Here is a 17,534-nt window from a genome sequence, read left to right on the forward strand (position 1 = left end):
ACATTAAAAGCGACACTATCAATATTTTTTTCTATATTTTCAATGACACAGGAATCATGAGGTTGTGTAATAAATTCCCATGTCGCTATAATTAAGTCCTTACAACTTAAAAGTTTGCAAAGCCATTTATTGTAAACTGGCTATACCATAAATTTTAATTTGAAACTCATTTGCAATACAAATCAATATAATTTCACTAAATACAACACAGATAAATAATATAGGTGGTCAAGTTTTATTATGGTGATGTTGCCTATAATATTTTGAAAATATTGTCTGATTTATATTGCTCAAATAGTCACGTTACAACAATTAGATACTTACACAAATTAAAATTTTAACAAAAATAAAAACCGACTTCAAACAAAACAATATTTTAAAACAAACTAATATGCACTAAAAGTAATAAAAATAATTGCGTGTGCAAAATATTTATCAGAGTCCTCCTAAGTAAAATAAAATGAAAAGCATTAGAGAACTCAAAGGTCGATTTACGATTATATTAACGTAGTTACAATTATTGTTATTGTTGTTGTTGTTATCGAGTCAGTATATTATCGTATAAAACCAAGCCAGCCAAGAGCTGACACCGAGTCCAAATATGACGACCTCCGTGGTCGAGTGGTGTGTATACCGGTTTTCATGGGTACGCCACTCCGCGGTCCCGGGTTCGATTCCCGGCCGAGTCTATGTAGATTATCATTCGTTTTCTACGTTGTCTTGGATCTGGGTGTTTGTGGTACCGTATTTACTTCTGACTTTCCATAACACAGTGCTTTAGCTACTTACATTGGGATCAGAGTAATGCATGTGATGTTGTCTCATATTTATTTATTTAATTGACCTTAGTAAAAAAACTTTGCAAAAGAGCTAATGTATGTCGTACATCATAAGGTCACACATCATGTTGAAATGCAGCAACGAACGTAAGCATATTAAAATTTTACTAAGGACAATAACCCACCTACCGCACCCTCGCTGTAAGCTGTTTAGGAGTTGCATTGATTATCATATTCGACTATGACTTGTTGTTGTTGACTTATATTACTTGAACACGTTACGAAAGGTAACTCAAATGTCCAAATAACCCATATAAGATTCCGCCGAGTATCGCTAACGTGTTCCTCAGAATTGAAGAGTTTCGTTACTTTGGATCCCATGCTCAGTATCAAACCAAACTTTCACCCCTTAACAGATAACAGTACCCTTGAAGTATATCTTTTCTACGAAAAAAAGAATCATCAAAATTGCTTGCGTAATTTTGAGTTATTTAGCTATTTATTATCGCACATGCATAATTCAAATTTAAGACTTATGTGGTTTTCATATGGATACCATCATCAGAATTGGATAATATTAAAATGGGACCACACGGGACCACAGTTTCACTGCGTGTAATGATTTAACATCTGCGTTTTTTTGCGACTGGAAGAAATAAGTAAATTCGAGAAATAGATGTAACGAACTCATATGTAGCTCACCTCATGGACCATGTACCATATTTTTAACGACAACGTGAAATAACTCTGGATCAAGAGTTTGATCTGGAGTTTCAGCTGATATAACGTTATCAATTTGATCCGGGGTTATTTTAAGGAACTGGCAAATTAATACATTTGCATTAGGGGATTCCCCTCTTTTGCTATTCAGTGGAGTACATATGGCACCTCTCCAAATATACATAATTTTACAATTAAATTTATTTAATTTAATATTAATTAAGTGCTTTCAATTTTTGCTGAAAAACATGTTCTGTTATTTCATGACGATCAGTTGTCGACTGTTCTTCAAATAAATTGTTTTTAATATCATCCCACTGCAGATTACATGTAAATGTAATGAACAGATCCGACCACATAAGAAATTGCGTTTTGTGCATATTTGTTCATATGCCGTGGGCAACCAAAAAAATGAAGTTGGCAATATAGTCAGTCACCCGATGTGATTTACATTAGCATCATTCGTTATCGCATCTTGCAAATGAATATATTCTTCGGATCTTAATTTTACTTCGTTGAAACGATTAAAATTAAGACGTTCAGTTTCTATTTTGGCATAAATGACAACGATGTACTGATGATATAGTTTACCACATCTGGAGATATAATTTTGTTTTTGTGGTCGAACCATCAATCGATACGAATAAAAATTTATGGCACTTACTTTTTTCTGTGTATTTAGATATGAAAATAAATGCAAATGTTGTACTTTTAAATGTTTTTTTTTTTTTGAAATAATAAACTGAAATAAGACGTATTACCTACTGAAACTGGGGGATGATTGTACTCATTTTTAATTAATACTTACTTATAATTTGACTGCACAATTCCCCGTCTAAAAAGTCTCCATTAAAAATGTGCTAAATGAAGAACCACTCTATTGATTCTATGCAAACTTCACATAAACCATCTACTAAATAGTCCGCACAAACCCTGAAAATTTGGTTTGGATAGGTAGGCCCCTTCTTGAGTTATTAAGTGACATCGAAAAATGCTACTTATTTTTATATATATAGATTCGAAAAATAGATGTAACGATGGTTTTAATAATGCAAAATCAACTTTAAAACATCAATGTTGTATTGTCTAACATCGATGATTATAGAAAATCTAAAAAATAAAACTATTTCTAAGGAAAAACAAAGTTGTTGTTTTTATTATATTCCTAGCATTTTTACTATATTTACTCACCTTCTAAACCTTCCCTGGACTTCCACAAATAATTCAAGACCAAAATCAGCCAAATCGGTCCAGCCGTTCTCGAGTTTTAGCGAGACTAACGAACAGCAATTCATTTTTATATATATAGATTGTTATAAATCAAACAATTATAAAAATAAAAAAAAGATTTATTTGGCCTTCGGCCTCAAGTACATACACAATTTATGACTAAACAAAATTAAACAAACATAAAAAAAATTAGTAATCGGTAATTATTCGGGCAGAGCTTCCGCACACTTCAAAAGTTAACGAATGAATGAGCTCTTATCGCCAATATCTCGTCTTATATAGGCAGGTGTGGTGTTGCTAAATTAAAATATTAGTCTTCCTCCAACACGGCCTCTCCTGACGGGGCTGCGTCCCCAAAGCCCTCAGATGAACTTGTGGATGGACCGGTAACACCCACAACATCCGATAACTGCTCAGCATTGTCATCATTGGTTTCTGAGGAAATAAACACACAAAAATCCATCATTAGTCACGTCTGTTCTATTACTCAACAAGGCATATATTTGTATATTTGTCAACTACATAAGCCATTTTGAATAGACTACATAGGTTTTACACAGGTCTGTTCCCACGCAACCGAATACCTCGCACAAAGTCGTGTGTACGAACAGGTTTTACATCAGTCTATAGTAGGTCACCCCAGATACCTATACATCATGGATTTACACAGGTCTGTTGTCAGCTGCGCAACTGACTCACCCCCGAAACCATTGTGGTCAACCCAATACCCCGCGCACAGGCTTTACATGGGTCTTTTCCACTAGCACGTCTCACATTTACATGCCACAATAAATAAATGAAGTAAAGACAAATAACAACTCATGCACAACAAGTAAATACCTTCAAAAAATGCAGCACAAGTTTCGGTTGTCCATTCACCCTTCAATAAAACCATATTTGTTGCAGCTACCTGAGTAGTTTTGCCATAGGCACCAGCCAACAATTGGACTTCGTATCTATCATTAGGGAGTGCCTTCGTTACTTTATAAGGGCCCCTCATACCACTGTCAAGTTTCCCGGTGCTTTGAGAGTTCTTGATCACGTAAACCAAGTCATTTACTTGATACTTTTTAGGAGGTTTTCTATTTTTATTAACATAAGCATCTTGTTTGTTTCTATTATCGCGAATAAGCTCTTCAGCTCGTTGCCGTCTTAATTCACGGGTCGCGTAGCGATTTGGATTTGAACCTTCGTAGGTTATGTCTTTAATCAAGCTATTTATTAACGGAGTAGTCGAATCAGTGCCGATGAGAAGATTAAGTGCCGAGTATTCGGTTGTCTTATGTTTAGTGATATTTAATACTAGTTGTAATTTCCATAATACTTTTGACCAATCATTTTTATTATAATTTACTTCAACCCTTATCATATTAAGTACTGTGCGGCAGTAACGTTCAACTTGGCCGTTTTCTTGGTGCATTTCGGGAGTAATAAAATGCACTTCGACACCGTAACCAGATATCCAGTTAATAAATTCGTAATTATCAAACATACGACTTCTATCACACACTAGCTTTTTAAAACTACCGAACAGCGATACAATTTGAGTTATTACACGCTTTAGCTCACTACTATCTTGGCGTTTTAACGCGAACAGTAAACAATATTTTGTATATGCATCAATTATAATGAGTACGTGTTTATGACCATCGCTATCTCTCAGCGGCCCGAGTACGTCGGCGTGTAACACGTCAAATGGTACCGAATCTTTTTGCCACGAAAATATAGGTTGTAAAGGTGCTCGGGGAGTTTGTTTATGAGAAATGCAGATAACGCAGTGTGTGACATATTTCGCAACAAATCGTCTTAGACCGGGGAACCAAAAGTGCCGTAGGATCAGATCAATCGTCTTGTCTATACCGATGTGTTCATGCTCATCGTGGAAAACGCGTAACAAGCTTAATCTAAATGCTTTTGGTACATAACACAAGAATCGCGCTTGCTCACCCGTGACGTCGTATTTATAATACAAGAGGTCATTACGTTTTACATAATGCGTGTTATCTAATTCACCGTTATTTAATTTCTCTAACAAAGAAATGGTTTCCTCGTCACCTGCTTGTGCCACTTGAGCCCAATTTTGGGGCTTTCGAATGATATCGACAACATTGACCGGGTTTCTGCTTAAATAATCGACATGTGACATAAGTGTGCCCTTACGATATTCTAGCGAGAAATCAAAATCCTGCATATACATCCACCACCTTGCAACTCTGGGTTGGAGATCCTTTTTGCGTTGCGTCATTTTTAGCGCATTACAATCTGTGATTATTTTAAAAGTTTTGCCAATTAAATATTGTCTAAAATGTTGCAATGATTTTACTACCGCAAGGGTCTCCAACTCATAGCTGTGGTATTTGGACTCCGCGCCGGCAGTTAATTTGCTAAAATATGCGACTACCCGCCTACAACCGTCTTTATGTATTTGCATAAGAATACCGCCATAGCCAATTGAACTGGCATCAGTATGTAATTCGGTCATTAAGTCAGGGTCGAATATAGCTAGAATTGGTTCATTTGTTAAATAAGAAATTATTTCCTGACGTGCGTCTTCATGTTCGTCGGTCCAGTCAAAATTTATTCCCTTCCTAGTTAGGGCTGCAATGCGCGCGGTCTTAATCGCGTAATTAGGTATGTATCTACGAAAATACCCAGCGAGGCCTAGGAATTGCCGCACCTGTTTGACATTATTCGGGGGTGGTGATTTAACTAACGCGTCAATTTTATAAGTGCTCGGCCTAACCTGACCATCGCGTATAATCCTACCGAGATATTCAATTTCATTGGTTAGAAAAGTGCATTTCTTTAAGTTGATAGAAAATCCTGCCTCTGTCAAAGTTTTAATTACCGAATCTAATAAAATAAGGTTTTCGTTAGTGCTTTGTGTCAATATAAGTACGTCATCGATATAGACTACAACCTGTCCAGCCTCAATAAAGGATTTTAGCGTCTTAGCAATAGTTTTCTGATAAAAAATCGGTGCATTTGCTAATCCATAGGGGACCTTACAATATTCGTAGTGGCCTTCCGGGGTAACAAATGCCGTCTTATGAATAGACTCCTCAGCAACTCTAAGTTGGTGAAACCCAGATACCATATCTAAGGAATCTGGGTTTCTACCTAATCGGTCTATGTAGTCATTAATCAACGGTAGGGGATGTCTAGTTTTAACAGTAATTCGATTCAGTGCACGGTAGTCCACCACCATTCTATCAGAACCATCTTTCTTTTTCACCAATAGAATTGGGCTAGCGTACTCCGAGTCAGATTCACGAATTATACTTTTATTAAGCAAATCTTTAACTATTTCGCGAACTTTTAATTTTTCATCGTGTGATAATTTATAGGGTCTATAATAAACGGGTACATTAGTTGTCAGTTTAATATGCATTTCACTATCCTTTACAGTTGTGATCGCGGTACCACTTAAAAAGAATTTTGAATACTTGGCTAGAATCTCTAATAATCGTTCTCTATCTTTTCCAGACACAGACGTATTTACTTGTTCGGATAAACAAACTGAATTTACTGGCAAAATATTGCTTTCAATAGGTTCACTACGAATTATACGCTGACAATCACCGGTCCTAACATATGTTATGCCTTTTCTATTTAACACGTCGGTGCCAATAATTACGGGTACATTTAAATTACTATCATCGACTATATAAAAATCAATTTCTATTGTTAAGTCACTGAATTCAACGAGCAACGTTACATACGATTCTGATTTCACTTCCATACCACCTAAGCCACGTAATAATTGATTTGTAGGTCTTAATTGACATGAAAAATGTTTAACAATATTTTTCGAGATTAGAGAGACACATGAACCACTATCGATCAAAACATCTAACGGGATTCCCGAGATAACAGCGGTTGTTACATCACGATTTTTATTACTACCCACAAGTTCGCGACAAAAATTAACACCATTATTGTTTCGTGAACTCGACCGTTCTTTGGCAAAACACATATTCTCGGAATGACCTACCTTTTTACAAAATGTACACTTCAACACATCAACATGAGACGTTACCGGTAGCGCGATTGCTCTTTCGTTGTTATTATTAATTGTAGTTGTATTCAATCGTTTACTACAATCTACACTTTTATGGCCAAATTGCTTACAATGATAACATTTAATTGATTTTGAATCGTTTGAACTGTATTTGCGTTTTAAAAGGTTGCGATTTGAATTGTTATTATTAGAGAATTTATCAAACCGACTATAGTTAGTAGATATTTTTCTATTTGAATTGTTAGAAGGTTTAACAAAGCTAGACAAAAACTCCACTATAGAATCGGGCGATAATTTAGCGTTAATAGCCATAGCGCGGATTTGTGGATCTACGATTCCACGTATAATAATGGCAGTAAGTAGCTCGTTGCTTAGACCTTTAACTATGCGTAACTTTAAAAGCGATCTACGTGCATATTCGGCGTATGTGGAGTATTTGTCGGACTCTGTTCGCATAACGTCATAAAGAACATTCGCGACATCGACAGAGCGTGGGCATAAGGCTTTTAATTCTAGTTTGAAATTGGACCATGTGCGAATATCACTTGTCCATTGGCTAAGCCAGGTACGAGATTCCCCTTTCAGGCAATGTCCGATGCGAGCAAGGCATTCTTTGTCGCCCCATTGGTTCAAAATACGCGCTCTTTCTACCTCATCACACCACGTGTCGAAGTCATGAACACTCGGATCAAAATCAGAGACAAAATATCGATTGGATCTGACCTGAGCACAGCTGATAGCGGTCAAGAGCCGCTCGGCAGCATTCGTCACCACATCTTCGGACTGCGATAACCCCGTCTGGCTGGTTTGCGGAGTCGGTGGCGGCGTAACCACGTGGCCGCGTGGCGGAGTCGGCGCCCCAGGCGTCGATGCGGCTGCTGGTGTGGCGCTTTGCAGCGCGACAGCGCGACTAGTGCCAGCACTGCCTGATGCTTGCGTCTCCACAGACGCATGAGACTGCTCCTCCAAAGCGCGAAGTCTGGTCAGGATCTCTTCCATTGAGTTGGGAGGAGTTTGTCCTCGACGTCTTCGTTTGTTACGTTTATCGTTGTTCGACATTACACTGATGGAAGCATTGCCCGAATATTTAAATTACTAAACCGCGTGGGAGGGTAGAATTAAGTTTCATCTATAGCACCAGAAATGTGTTTACGGCTATAACAGCCTTCGAATCCCACTTCTGATGTTATAAATCAAACAATTATAAAAATAAAAAAAAGATTTATTTGGCCTTCGGCCTCAAGTACATACACAATTTATGACTAAACAAAATTAAACAAACAAAAAAAAATTAGTAATCGGTAATTATTCGGGCAGAGCTTCCGCACACTTCAAAAGTTAACGAATGAATGAGCTCTTATCACCAATATCTCGTCTTATATAGGCAGGTGTGGTGTTGCTAAATTAAAATATTAGTCTTCCTCCAACAATATATATACACTGTATTATAAAATTACTAGTCCTTTCGCACGTTTTCATCCGCAGCTTGATGTTATATAGCCTATATCCTTCTTCAAGATGTGAGCTATCAAATACAGATCATTTTTCAAGTCCGTCTAGAAGCGCCAAAGATTAACGCCTTCTAACAAAAAGCATATTATAAACTGTTGAATTTTATTACATCACACGTTCCAATTTTACATAATATCATAATAAAGATAAAATGATTGTCATTGAAAAAAAATTATAAAAATATATTCTGTAAGCAAACTGATAAACTAAAAGTAAATTGAGCGGCATCCAGTCATGGGGAAAACAAATTAATTGATGTGTAACATCGGCCTAGCGACGTATTTGCCGCTACATTTTGGGAAATTTATTTTTAGTAATCATTTAAAGTAATGGGTAAGCAATGTATTTAATTTTGTTCTATAAATATAAATGTAAGATCAAACTAAAAGATTACAGCCTATAAATATTATAATTATTGCCAACGGGACCAAATGTCTATTTATTTTTTGAAAAGCCTTCGTACTTACTGTAAGGAAATGCTGGATTTTTTACGCGACCAACATATTATGTTGTCAGTATAACTTTTTCTTGCTAAACGAATGTAAAAAAAATCATAATTACATAATTCGCTTTCGCCAGCCTTTTTTCCGAACCGATACGACCTTCAAAAACTTTCCACCAGGTGAGCCTCCTACTCGTTTGCCTCCTATATCTAACAATAATACTTATCTGAACAAACTAGAGGTAAAATTATTTCCCAAAACACCGTTAAGGGTTTTAGTTTAAAAACGGAATCAAATCTCAAACAATGCAATGCAAACTAATACTTGGGAATTTAGGTGTATGCGCAAAACTTACTAAATGATCGCAACCTTAATTGCAACGTGAAAACCAACCTCATTTGTTAAAACTTTGATTTCCTGTTCAGCTTATTTATAGGTCACTAATTGCGTTCTGCTTTTTGGTGGTACTATTATTCTGTTAAAATACAAAAAATACAAAATAAAATACAAAAAGTAAATAGCAGTTAAAATTTTTGAAACGTTATGTAAAGTACATTTACATTTTAACTTTAATTAATAAGTTAATTTAGTGTTTATACTATAAAAATAAATATTAAATTATTATTTGTCAGTTCTAACTATTTCCTGGCACACTAAATTCAGTTCACGAATTTTAAATGTGCCGATTAAAAGACATTTTGAAAATTCACTTATATTTCCTTATCTAGCGCATTTTTTTCATGGTCGGAAAAGTATTTACTTATTAACATAGGTGTGATACTTATTAAAAACGTGACCGGACTCTGCACGACGGCTAGGAAAGCGACATTCACTGGAATATTTATTCGACTACTGAAATTTAAATACAGCATGCCGTAGCTTTCACTCCTGACAATTTTAATTGCATGTTATTTGAGTATGTATAGAGTAATTAAAATTATGTTTCATAATTACACAATTATGTATACATACATGATTTATCACTTCAACGCCATTATAGTCCCGACTCTACCTTCATTTAGCTCTCATATCTAATGCATTAGTTGAAAATTATTTTTAATTATTGCGTATAATATATAGTCATTTGTCTTCGTAAGTAAAATTATTGCGACAGAGAAAGAGGGAGAGAAGTAACAGAATCTCGAATCAGTTTTGTTGTCAATATCTAAATATTCTCCTTCAAATCTACTCACAAGCCTTTGAGTAATATTGAGTTATCAGTTTGAAAAGTAAATTGTAAAATTACCACCGATTTGGAATGGAAGTTACTTTGTAGTCATTAATCGACAATAACCTAAGCTGGCTTTCCTCTGATTAATACATAATTTATATTCTGTATTGAAACCAATGAAAACATCAAACCCATAGCAGACAAGACCTGACAAATGCCGATACTGCGATCAATTTGACTAGATATTCGATGACACAAAGGTCGACTAAGCGCTAGAGGCGCTTACGCGATTTGAAGCATTCATTTCATTTATACAGTAAGCAATCAATAAACTTTCAAAACATTTATATATTTTGTATTACTCTTAATAAACAAAGAGGAAATTCGTAATACGAAATAGTCATATCGCTAATAATGCGCGCATTAAAAGTTAGCCGGCTTGAAGGCTATTTGCAATTATCAACCGACTTCAAAAAGGAGGAGGTTATCAATTCGTCTGTATTTTTTTTTTTTTTTTTTTTTTTATGTTTGTTACCTCATAACTTTTTACTGGGTGGACCGATTTTAATAATTTTTTTTTTGTTTGAAAGGTAGTGCTTCCCGTGGGGTCCCATTTTTTTTTTTTTTTTCCGATGATGGTATCCGTATGAAAACGACATAAGTCTTAAATTTGCATTATGTATATGCGCGACAAATAGGCGAATAACTCAAAATCATGTTAACCAATTTTAATGATTCTTTTTTTATTATAAAGTATATATATATATATATATATATATATATATATACTTTAAGGGTAGTTTGGTGAAAGTTTGGTAAGATTCTGAGCATAGGATCCATGACAAATTAAGGGAACGGGAGGGAACGGAACAATTCTGAGGAGCACGTTAGCGATACTCGGTCGAATCTTTTATTTATGGGTTACTTGGATATTTGAATCACTTTCCGGAACGTGGTTATTTTCATGTAATTGTCATAATCGAATATTATAATCAACTAGCGACCCGCCCCGACTTCTCACGGGTGCAATACTGCTACTAAATATACTAAAGAATTTGTTTATTTACGACATCACATTGCAAACTTCTAAAATTGTCAGTGTTTCTTTACTATATTGATCATTTATTATATACACAAACCTTCCCCTTGAATCACACTATATTTTAAAAAAAACCGCATCAAAATCCGTTGCGTAAATTTAAAGATATAGGGACAGAGAAAGCGACTTTGTTTCATACTATGTATTGACGGAACTCCTAAACGGCTTACAGTTAGGGTGCGATTTGGGGCAGAATTTCTTACCGTCTTTAATCAAATTTTGTGTATGTGATGTGATGTCATATGATGTACGACATAGCATACGAATAGCTCTTTTGCAAAGTTTTTTTACTGAGGTCGATTACAGCTCATTCGAGGGTGGTACCTTGTAGTTTATGCCGCATGACGTATTAAAGCCGCATTTTCGAAAATCTATTTTTGCTTTATTCGAAAGTTTCTTTTGAAATTGTCCCCGAAGTAGTTTCTGATTCATATAAAAGGCACGCTTAATCTATCCATATTAAAAAAAATGTTAGTCTACATCAGCTTCACTTAAAATAAAAAAATAAATAAAATTTTAACAAAAAGAAAAACCGACTTCAAACAAAACAGTATTTTAAAACAAATTAAAATGCACTAAAAAGTAATAAAAATAATTGCATATTTAACATATTTTTGAGAGTCCTCCTAGGTAAAATGAAATGAAAAATATTAGACTACTTAAAAGTCGATTTACGATTATATAATGTAGTTATAATTATTGCTATATTTGGAGTCGGTGTCAGCCAACCCTATACTATATCTATCAAAAAAACAATACGAGAATACTTTAAGAAATGTTTCTTACAAATTACCTTTTATACGATATCATACAGGGTCAATCAAGAGGCTCGTATCGCTTCTTTCTTTTGATTGTTGAAGCGTGTGCCTGTGGCTGACACCGGCTCCAAATATAACAATAACTATAACTACGTTATATAATCGTAAATCGACTTTTAAGTAGTCTAATATTTTTCATTTCATTTTACCTAGGAGGACTCTCAAAAATATGTTAAATATGCAATTATTTTTATTACTTTTTAGTGCATTTTAATTTGTTTTAAAATAGTGTTTTGTTTGAAGTCGGTTTTTCTTTTTGTTAAAATTTTATTTATACACAAAAATATATATTTCAAAATAGTAGCTGCATGTTCACTTAACACTGATTATATCTACTAGCTGCGACATTGATTTCAGCCACCACTTAAATTTACCTAAGTGGAGAGTGCACCTATCGTACTTCTTTTTTATTTTACCAAATAGGTAGGCTGACAGTTAAATGGTGGCCTCCTGATAAGTAGTCATCACCACCCGTTGACAATGGCGCTGTATGAAGTTACTACTTACATCACCAATACACTTTGAGAACTAAAATGTTCCCATAGTTCTCTAAACCGCAACACAACAATACTGAGTACTGATGCATATAATAATGTTTAATATGTATATTAAAACTGTATCTATGAAATAAATATTCTTATTTTTCAAGCAAGGAATCCTCTATCTCTGAAATTATTGACTTACCGGCTTGTGTGAGAGGTTTACCCCTGACATCATTTACAACACGAGTAATAGAGGCTACAAAATTGTTTTGATTTAACGCATCCGCGTTTATAAGCAATAGCCCGTTCGCTCCCTATATTTCTCTTCATACTATTTCTGTCTAAGCATTAAGCTAATTGTATAGATGAACTGTATTCTACTTCGATATGTGCTCTATATAATCATGTTACCTGGATAAAGAATATGAAATGATAGTTGAATTCAAGATTCCTGGTATTATATTTATGCGGATTTCGCTTTATTTTACAACTTCCAATAATCGTTTCCATCTAAATATACAACACATATTTTATTTTAATACATTTGAGATAAAAATCACATTTTGTTCAAAAGTCTGTGGCATATACATATGTGTTCGAAATAAATACGAAAAATAAAAGAATAAAACTTCAAACACAATTTTGGCGTAAGCCACAACTCTTTTGTTTAAAACAATACGTAGAATTATTTGACAAACTATATAACTGTTTGAGATAGTTTTGAATTTATAATATCTATATATTATATGATTAACTTTTAAAAGTTAATCTATCTATATATATAAAAATGAATTGCTGTTCGTTAGTCTCGCTAAAACTCGAGAACGGCTGGACCGATTTGGCTGATTTTGGTCTTGAATTATTTGTGGAAGTCCAGGGAAGGTTTAGAAGGTGAGTAAATATAGTAAAAATGCTAGGAATATAATAAAAACAACAACTTTGTTTTTCCTTAGAAATAGTTTTATTTTTTAGATTTTCTATAATCATCGATGTTAGACAATACAACATTGATGTTTTAAAGTTGATTTTGCATTATTAAAACCATCGTTACATCTATTTTTCGAATCTATATATATAAAAATAAGTAGCATTTTTCGATGTCACTTAATAACTCAAGAAGGGGCCTACCTATCCAAACCAAATTTTCAGGGTTTGTGCGGACTATTTAGTAGATGGTTTATGTGAAGTTTGCATAGAATCAATAGAGTGGTTCTTCATTTAGCACATTTTTAATGGAGACTTTTTAGACGGGGAATTGTGCGGTCAAATTATAAGTAAGTATTAATTAAAAATGAGTACAATCATCCCCCAGTTTCAGTAGGTAATACGTCTTATTTCAGTTTATTATTTCAAAAAAAAAAAAAAAACATTTAAAAGTACAACATTTGCATTTATTTTCATATCTAAATACACAGAAAAAAGTAAGTGCCATAAATTTTTATTCGTATCGATTGATGGTTCGACCACAAAAACAAAATTATATCTCCAGATGTGGTAAACTATATCATCAGTACATCGTTGTCATTTATGCCAAAATAGAAACTGAACGTCTTAATTTTAATCGTTTCAACGAAGTAAAATTAAGATCCGAAGAATATATTCATTTGCAAGATGCGATAACGAATGATGCTAATGTAAATCACATCGGGTGACTGACTATATTGCCAACTTCATTTTTTTGGTTGCCCACGGCATATGAACAAATATGCACAAAACGCAATTTCTTATGTGGTCGACATAATCGTATAATGTTCGACCGGATCTGTTCATTACATTTACATGTAATCCGCAGTGGGATGATATTAAAAACAATTTATTTGAAGAACAGTCGACAACTGATCGTCATGAAATAACAGAACATGTTTTTCAGCAAAAATTGAAAGCACTTAATTAATATTAAATTAAATAAATTTAATTGTAAAATTATGTATATTTGGAGAGGTGCCATATGTACTCCACTGAATAGCAAAAGAGGGTAATCCCTTAATGCAAATGTATTAATTTGCCAGTTCCTTAAAATAACCCCGGATCAAATTGATAACGTTATATCAGCTGAAACTCCAGATCAAACTCTTGATCCAGAGTTATTTCACGTTGTCGTTAAAAATATGGTACATGGTCCATGAGGTGAGCTACATATGAGTTCGTTACATCTATTTCTCGAATTTACTTATTTCTTCCAGTCGCAAAAAAACGCAGATGTTAAACCATTACACGCAGTGAAACTGTGGTCCCGTGTGGTCCCATTTTAATATTATCCAATTCTGATGATGGTATCCATATGAAAACCACATAAGTCTTAAATTTGAATTATGCATGTGCGATAATAAATAGCTAAATAACTCAAAATTACGCAAGCAATTTTGATGATTCTTTTTTTCGTAGAAAAGATATACTTCAAGGGTACTGTTATCTGTTAAGGGGTGAAAGTTTGGTTTGATACTGAGCATGGGATCCAAAGTAACGAAACTCTTCAATTCTGAGGAACACGTTAGCGATACTTGGCGGAATCTTATATGGGTTATTTGGACATTTGAGTTACCTTTCGTAACGTGTTCAAGTAATATAAGTCAACAACAACAAGTCATAGTCGAATATGATAATCAATGCAACTCCTAAACAGCTTACAGCGAGGGTGCGGTAGGTGGGTTATTGTCCTTAGTAAAATTTTAATATGCTTACGTTCGTTGCTGCATTTCAACATGATGTGTGACCTTATGATGTACGACATACATTAGCTCTTTTGCAAAGTTTTTTTACTAAGGTCAATTAAATAAATAAATATGAGACAACATCACATGCATTACTCTGATCCCAATGTAAGTAGCTAAAGCACTGTGTTATGGAAAGTCAGAAGTAAATACGGTACCACAAACACCCAGATCCAAGACAACGTAGAAAACGAATGATAATCTACATAGACTCGGCCGGGAATCGAACCCGGGACCGCGGAGTGGCGTACCCATGAAAACCGGTATACACACCACTCGACCACGGAGGTCGTCATATTTGGACTCGGTGTCAGCTCTTGGCTGGCTTGGTTTTATACGATAATATACTGACTCGATAACAACAACAACAATAACAATAATTGTAACTACGTTAATATAATCGTAAATCGACCTTTGAGTTCTCTAATGCTTTTCATTTTATTTTACTTAGGAGGACTCTGATAAATATTTTGCACACGCAATTATTTTTATTACTTTTAGTGCATATTAGTTTGTTTTAAAATATTGTTTTGTTTGAAGTCGGTTTTTATTTTTGTTAAAATTTTAATTTGTGTAAGTATCTAATTGTTGTAACGTGACTATTTGAGCAATATAAATCAGACAATATTTTCAAAATATTATAGGCAACATCACCATAATAAAACTTGACCACCTATATTATTTATCTGTGTTGTATTTAGTGAAATTATATTGATTTGTATTGCAAATGAGTTTCAAATTAAAATTTATGGTATAGCCAGTTTACAATAAATGGCTTTGCAAACTTTTAAGTTGTAAGGACTTAATTATAGCGACATGGGAATTTATTACACAACCTCATGATTCCTGTGTCATTGAAAATATAGAAAAAAATATTGATAGTGTCGCTTTTAATGTTAGTATCAGTTATTTATTGTTACTGTTAGATCACCAGTGTCGCTGCGAGCAATGGTTTCTATGCTCATCACATTTGGACTGTTTAAGTATTTCGATTGTGGCAGTACGAAGTTTGCCGGGTCAGCTAGTATAATATATATGCGGGTTGGTGGAATGCACATGTTGCAGAATTTCGATGAAATTAGACACATGTAGGTTTCCTCACGATGTTTTTCCTTCACCGCCGAGCACGAGATGAATTATAAACACAAATTAAGCACATATTTATAGTGGTGCTTGCCTGGGTTTGAACCCGAAATCATCGATGAAGATGCACGCGTTCTAACCACTGGGCCATCTCAGCTCTTCTCAGTTACGCATACACATACACAGAAAATTGGATGACAATTGTTCATCTTTTATCTCGTACTCATCGGCATTCCTACCCTCTTATCTACATACATAAGGACACATAAGGTCATTTCCTTATGAGTTCATAGGAATAAACGAGGAACAATTGCTATCTGGTAAACTTTTAATTTACGTTTTATTTCTGGAATTTGGAATGGAATTCTGGACGTCTTAACGAACGGAATGATGATACTGTTTTATTTATTAATATCGACTGCTTCAGCTGAGCTTATCGTGTCTATTTCAGTAATAAACATTATTTTGTTACAGATGGTGGCGGAGCACAAATAAATGAAGACAGCTGCGATCCTAGCGAGTTAAAGACCTGCGTAGACATGACACCGCGAACGCCAGTGGGCTTACCTCGCACAAGAGAAGAACTAGATGCCCATTGCCAGTGAGAATATATGATACTTTTTTATTTACATTAGAATGTCGTTTACTTTCTGACGAAATGAGCCTAACGAGTGATTAATTGGTAACAGATTAATGACGATTTCGAATCAAGTGAGTTATATTACCGAATATAAGGATCCATTAGGTGGTTTTTATAACTTAAGGAATAGACAGCTTGTATATGCATGTGACCCACTCCTGGGTTAAACTTATCTTCCCTTTGAAGAGAAGTTACATCTCGTCTCAAATTTGTCATTCCCATACATTTAGTTTCCCTAACAATACTGTACGCATTTGATTGTTACACACAAGTGTAAATAGATATCTAAGATGTTATGGCTTATGTGCTCGTAATTTAATTGGCTCAGTCTCTCTTCTCATCGTAAAGCAGCAATAATTCCAAGCCGTTATTTTTTATCTTGTCCTGCTTTATTATTTTAAAAATATTATTTATTTCAGCTGGTGTCTTGTATATTTATTTAAAATTATAGTGACGAAAATGTATTTATCTAGAATATACAGGACGACTGGTTAATTACTATCAATATTTAAGGAGAATACTCGGTACATGATTCTCATTGGAATTATGTAAAAAAATAGGTACTTAATTTTTGACCAAATTTCCGTATAAATAAATAAAGTGTGGACACGTTCCCAGCCTTGCCGGCGGCGCGTGCGGCGGCGTGCTGATACAACACCACGCCGCCGCACGCGTGTGTCGCTACCCCCAACCCCCGCCCCGTGGCTAATTAGTCGGGCGAGCGCCGCCGTAAGGTCTGTACGTCCGTCTTCCCGCGCGCGCGCCTAGCGATCGATCTTACGCGTATACCTAATCTGTCGTGTGTGCGTGTGACCCGTTATTACT

The 17,534-nt window shown here is 34.8% G+C and overlaps 1 protein-coding gene across 1 annotated transcript in view; it reads left to right on the forward strand.

The window, feature by feature from the left end:
* LOC124543283 overlaps positions 1–17,534 on the forward strand; it is a 41,369-nt gene that overhangs the window by 12,469 nt on the left and 11,366 nt on the right. The window contains exon 2 of the mRNA XM_047121447.1: positions 16,544–16,670. Within this exon, the coding sequence (XP_046977403.1) occupies positions 16,544–16,670 (127 nt within the window). The remainder of the gene's footprint in view (positions 1–16,543; positions 16,671–17,534) is intronic.

This window comes from Vanessa cardui, chromosome 3, assembly GCF_905220365.1.
Source record: "Vanessa cardui chromosome 3, ilVanCard2.1, whole genome shotgun sequence".
Classification (NCBI taxonomy): domain Eukaryota; kingdom Metazoa; phylum Arthropoda; class Insecta; order Lepidoptera; family Nymphalidae; genus Vanessa; species Vanessa cardui.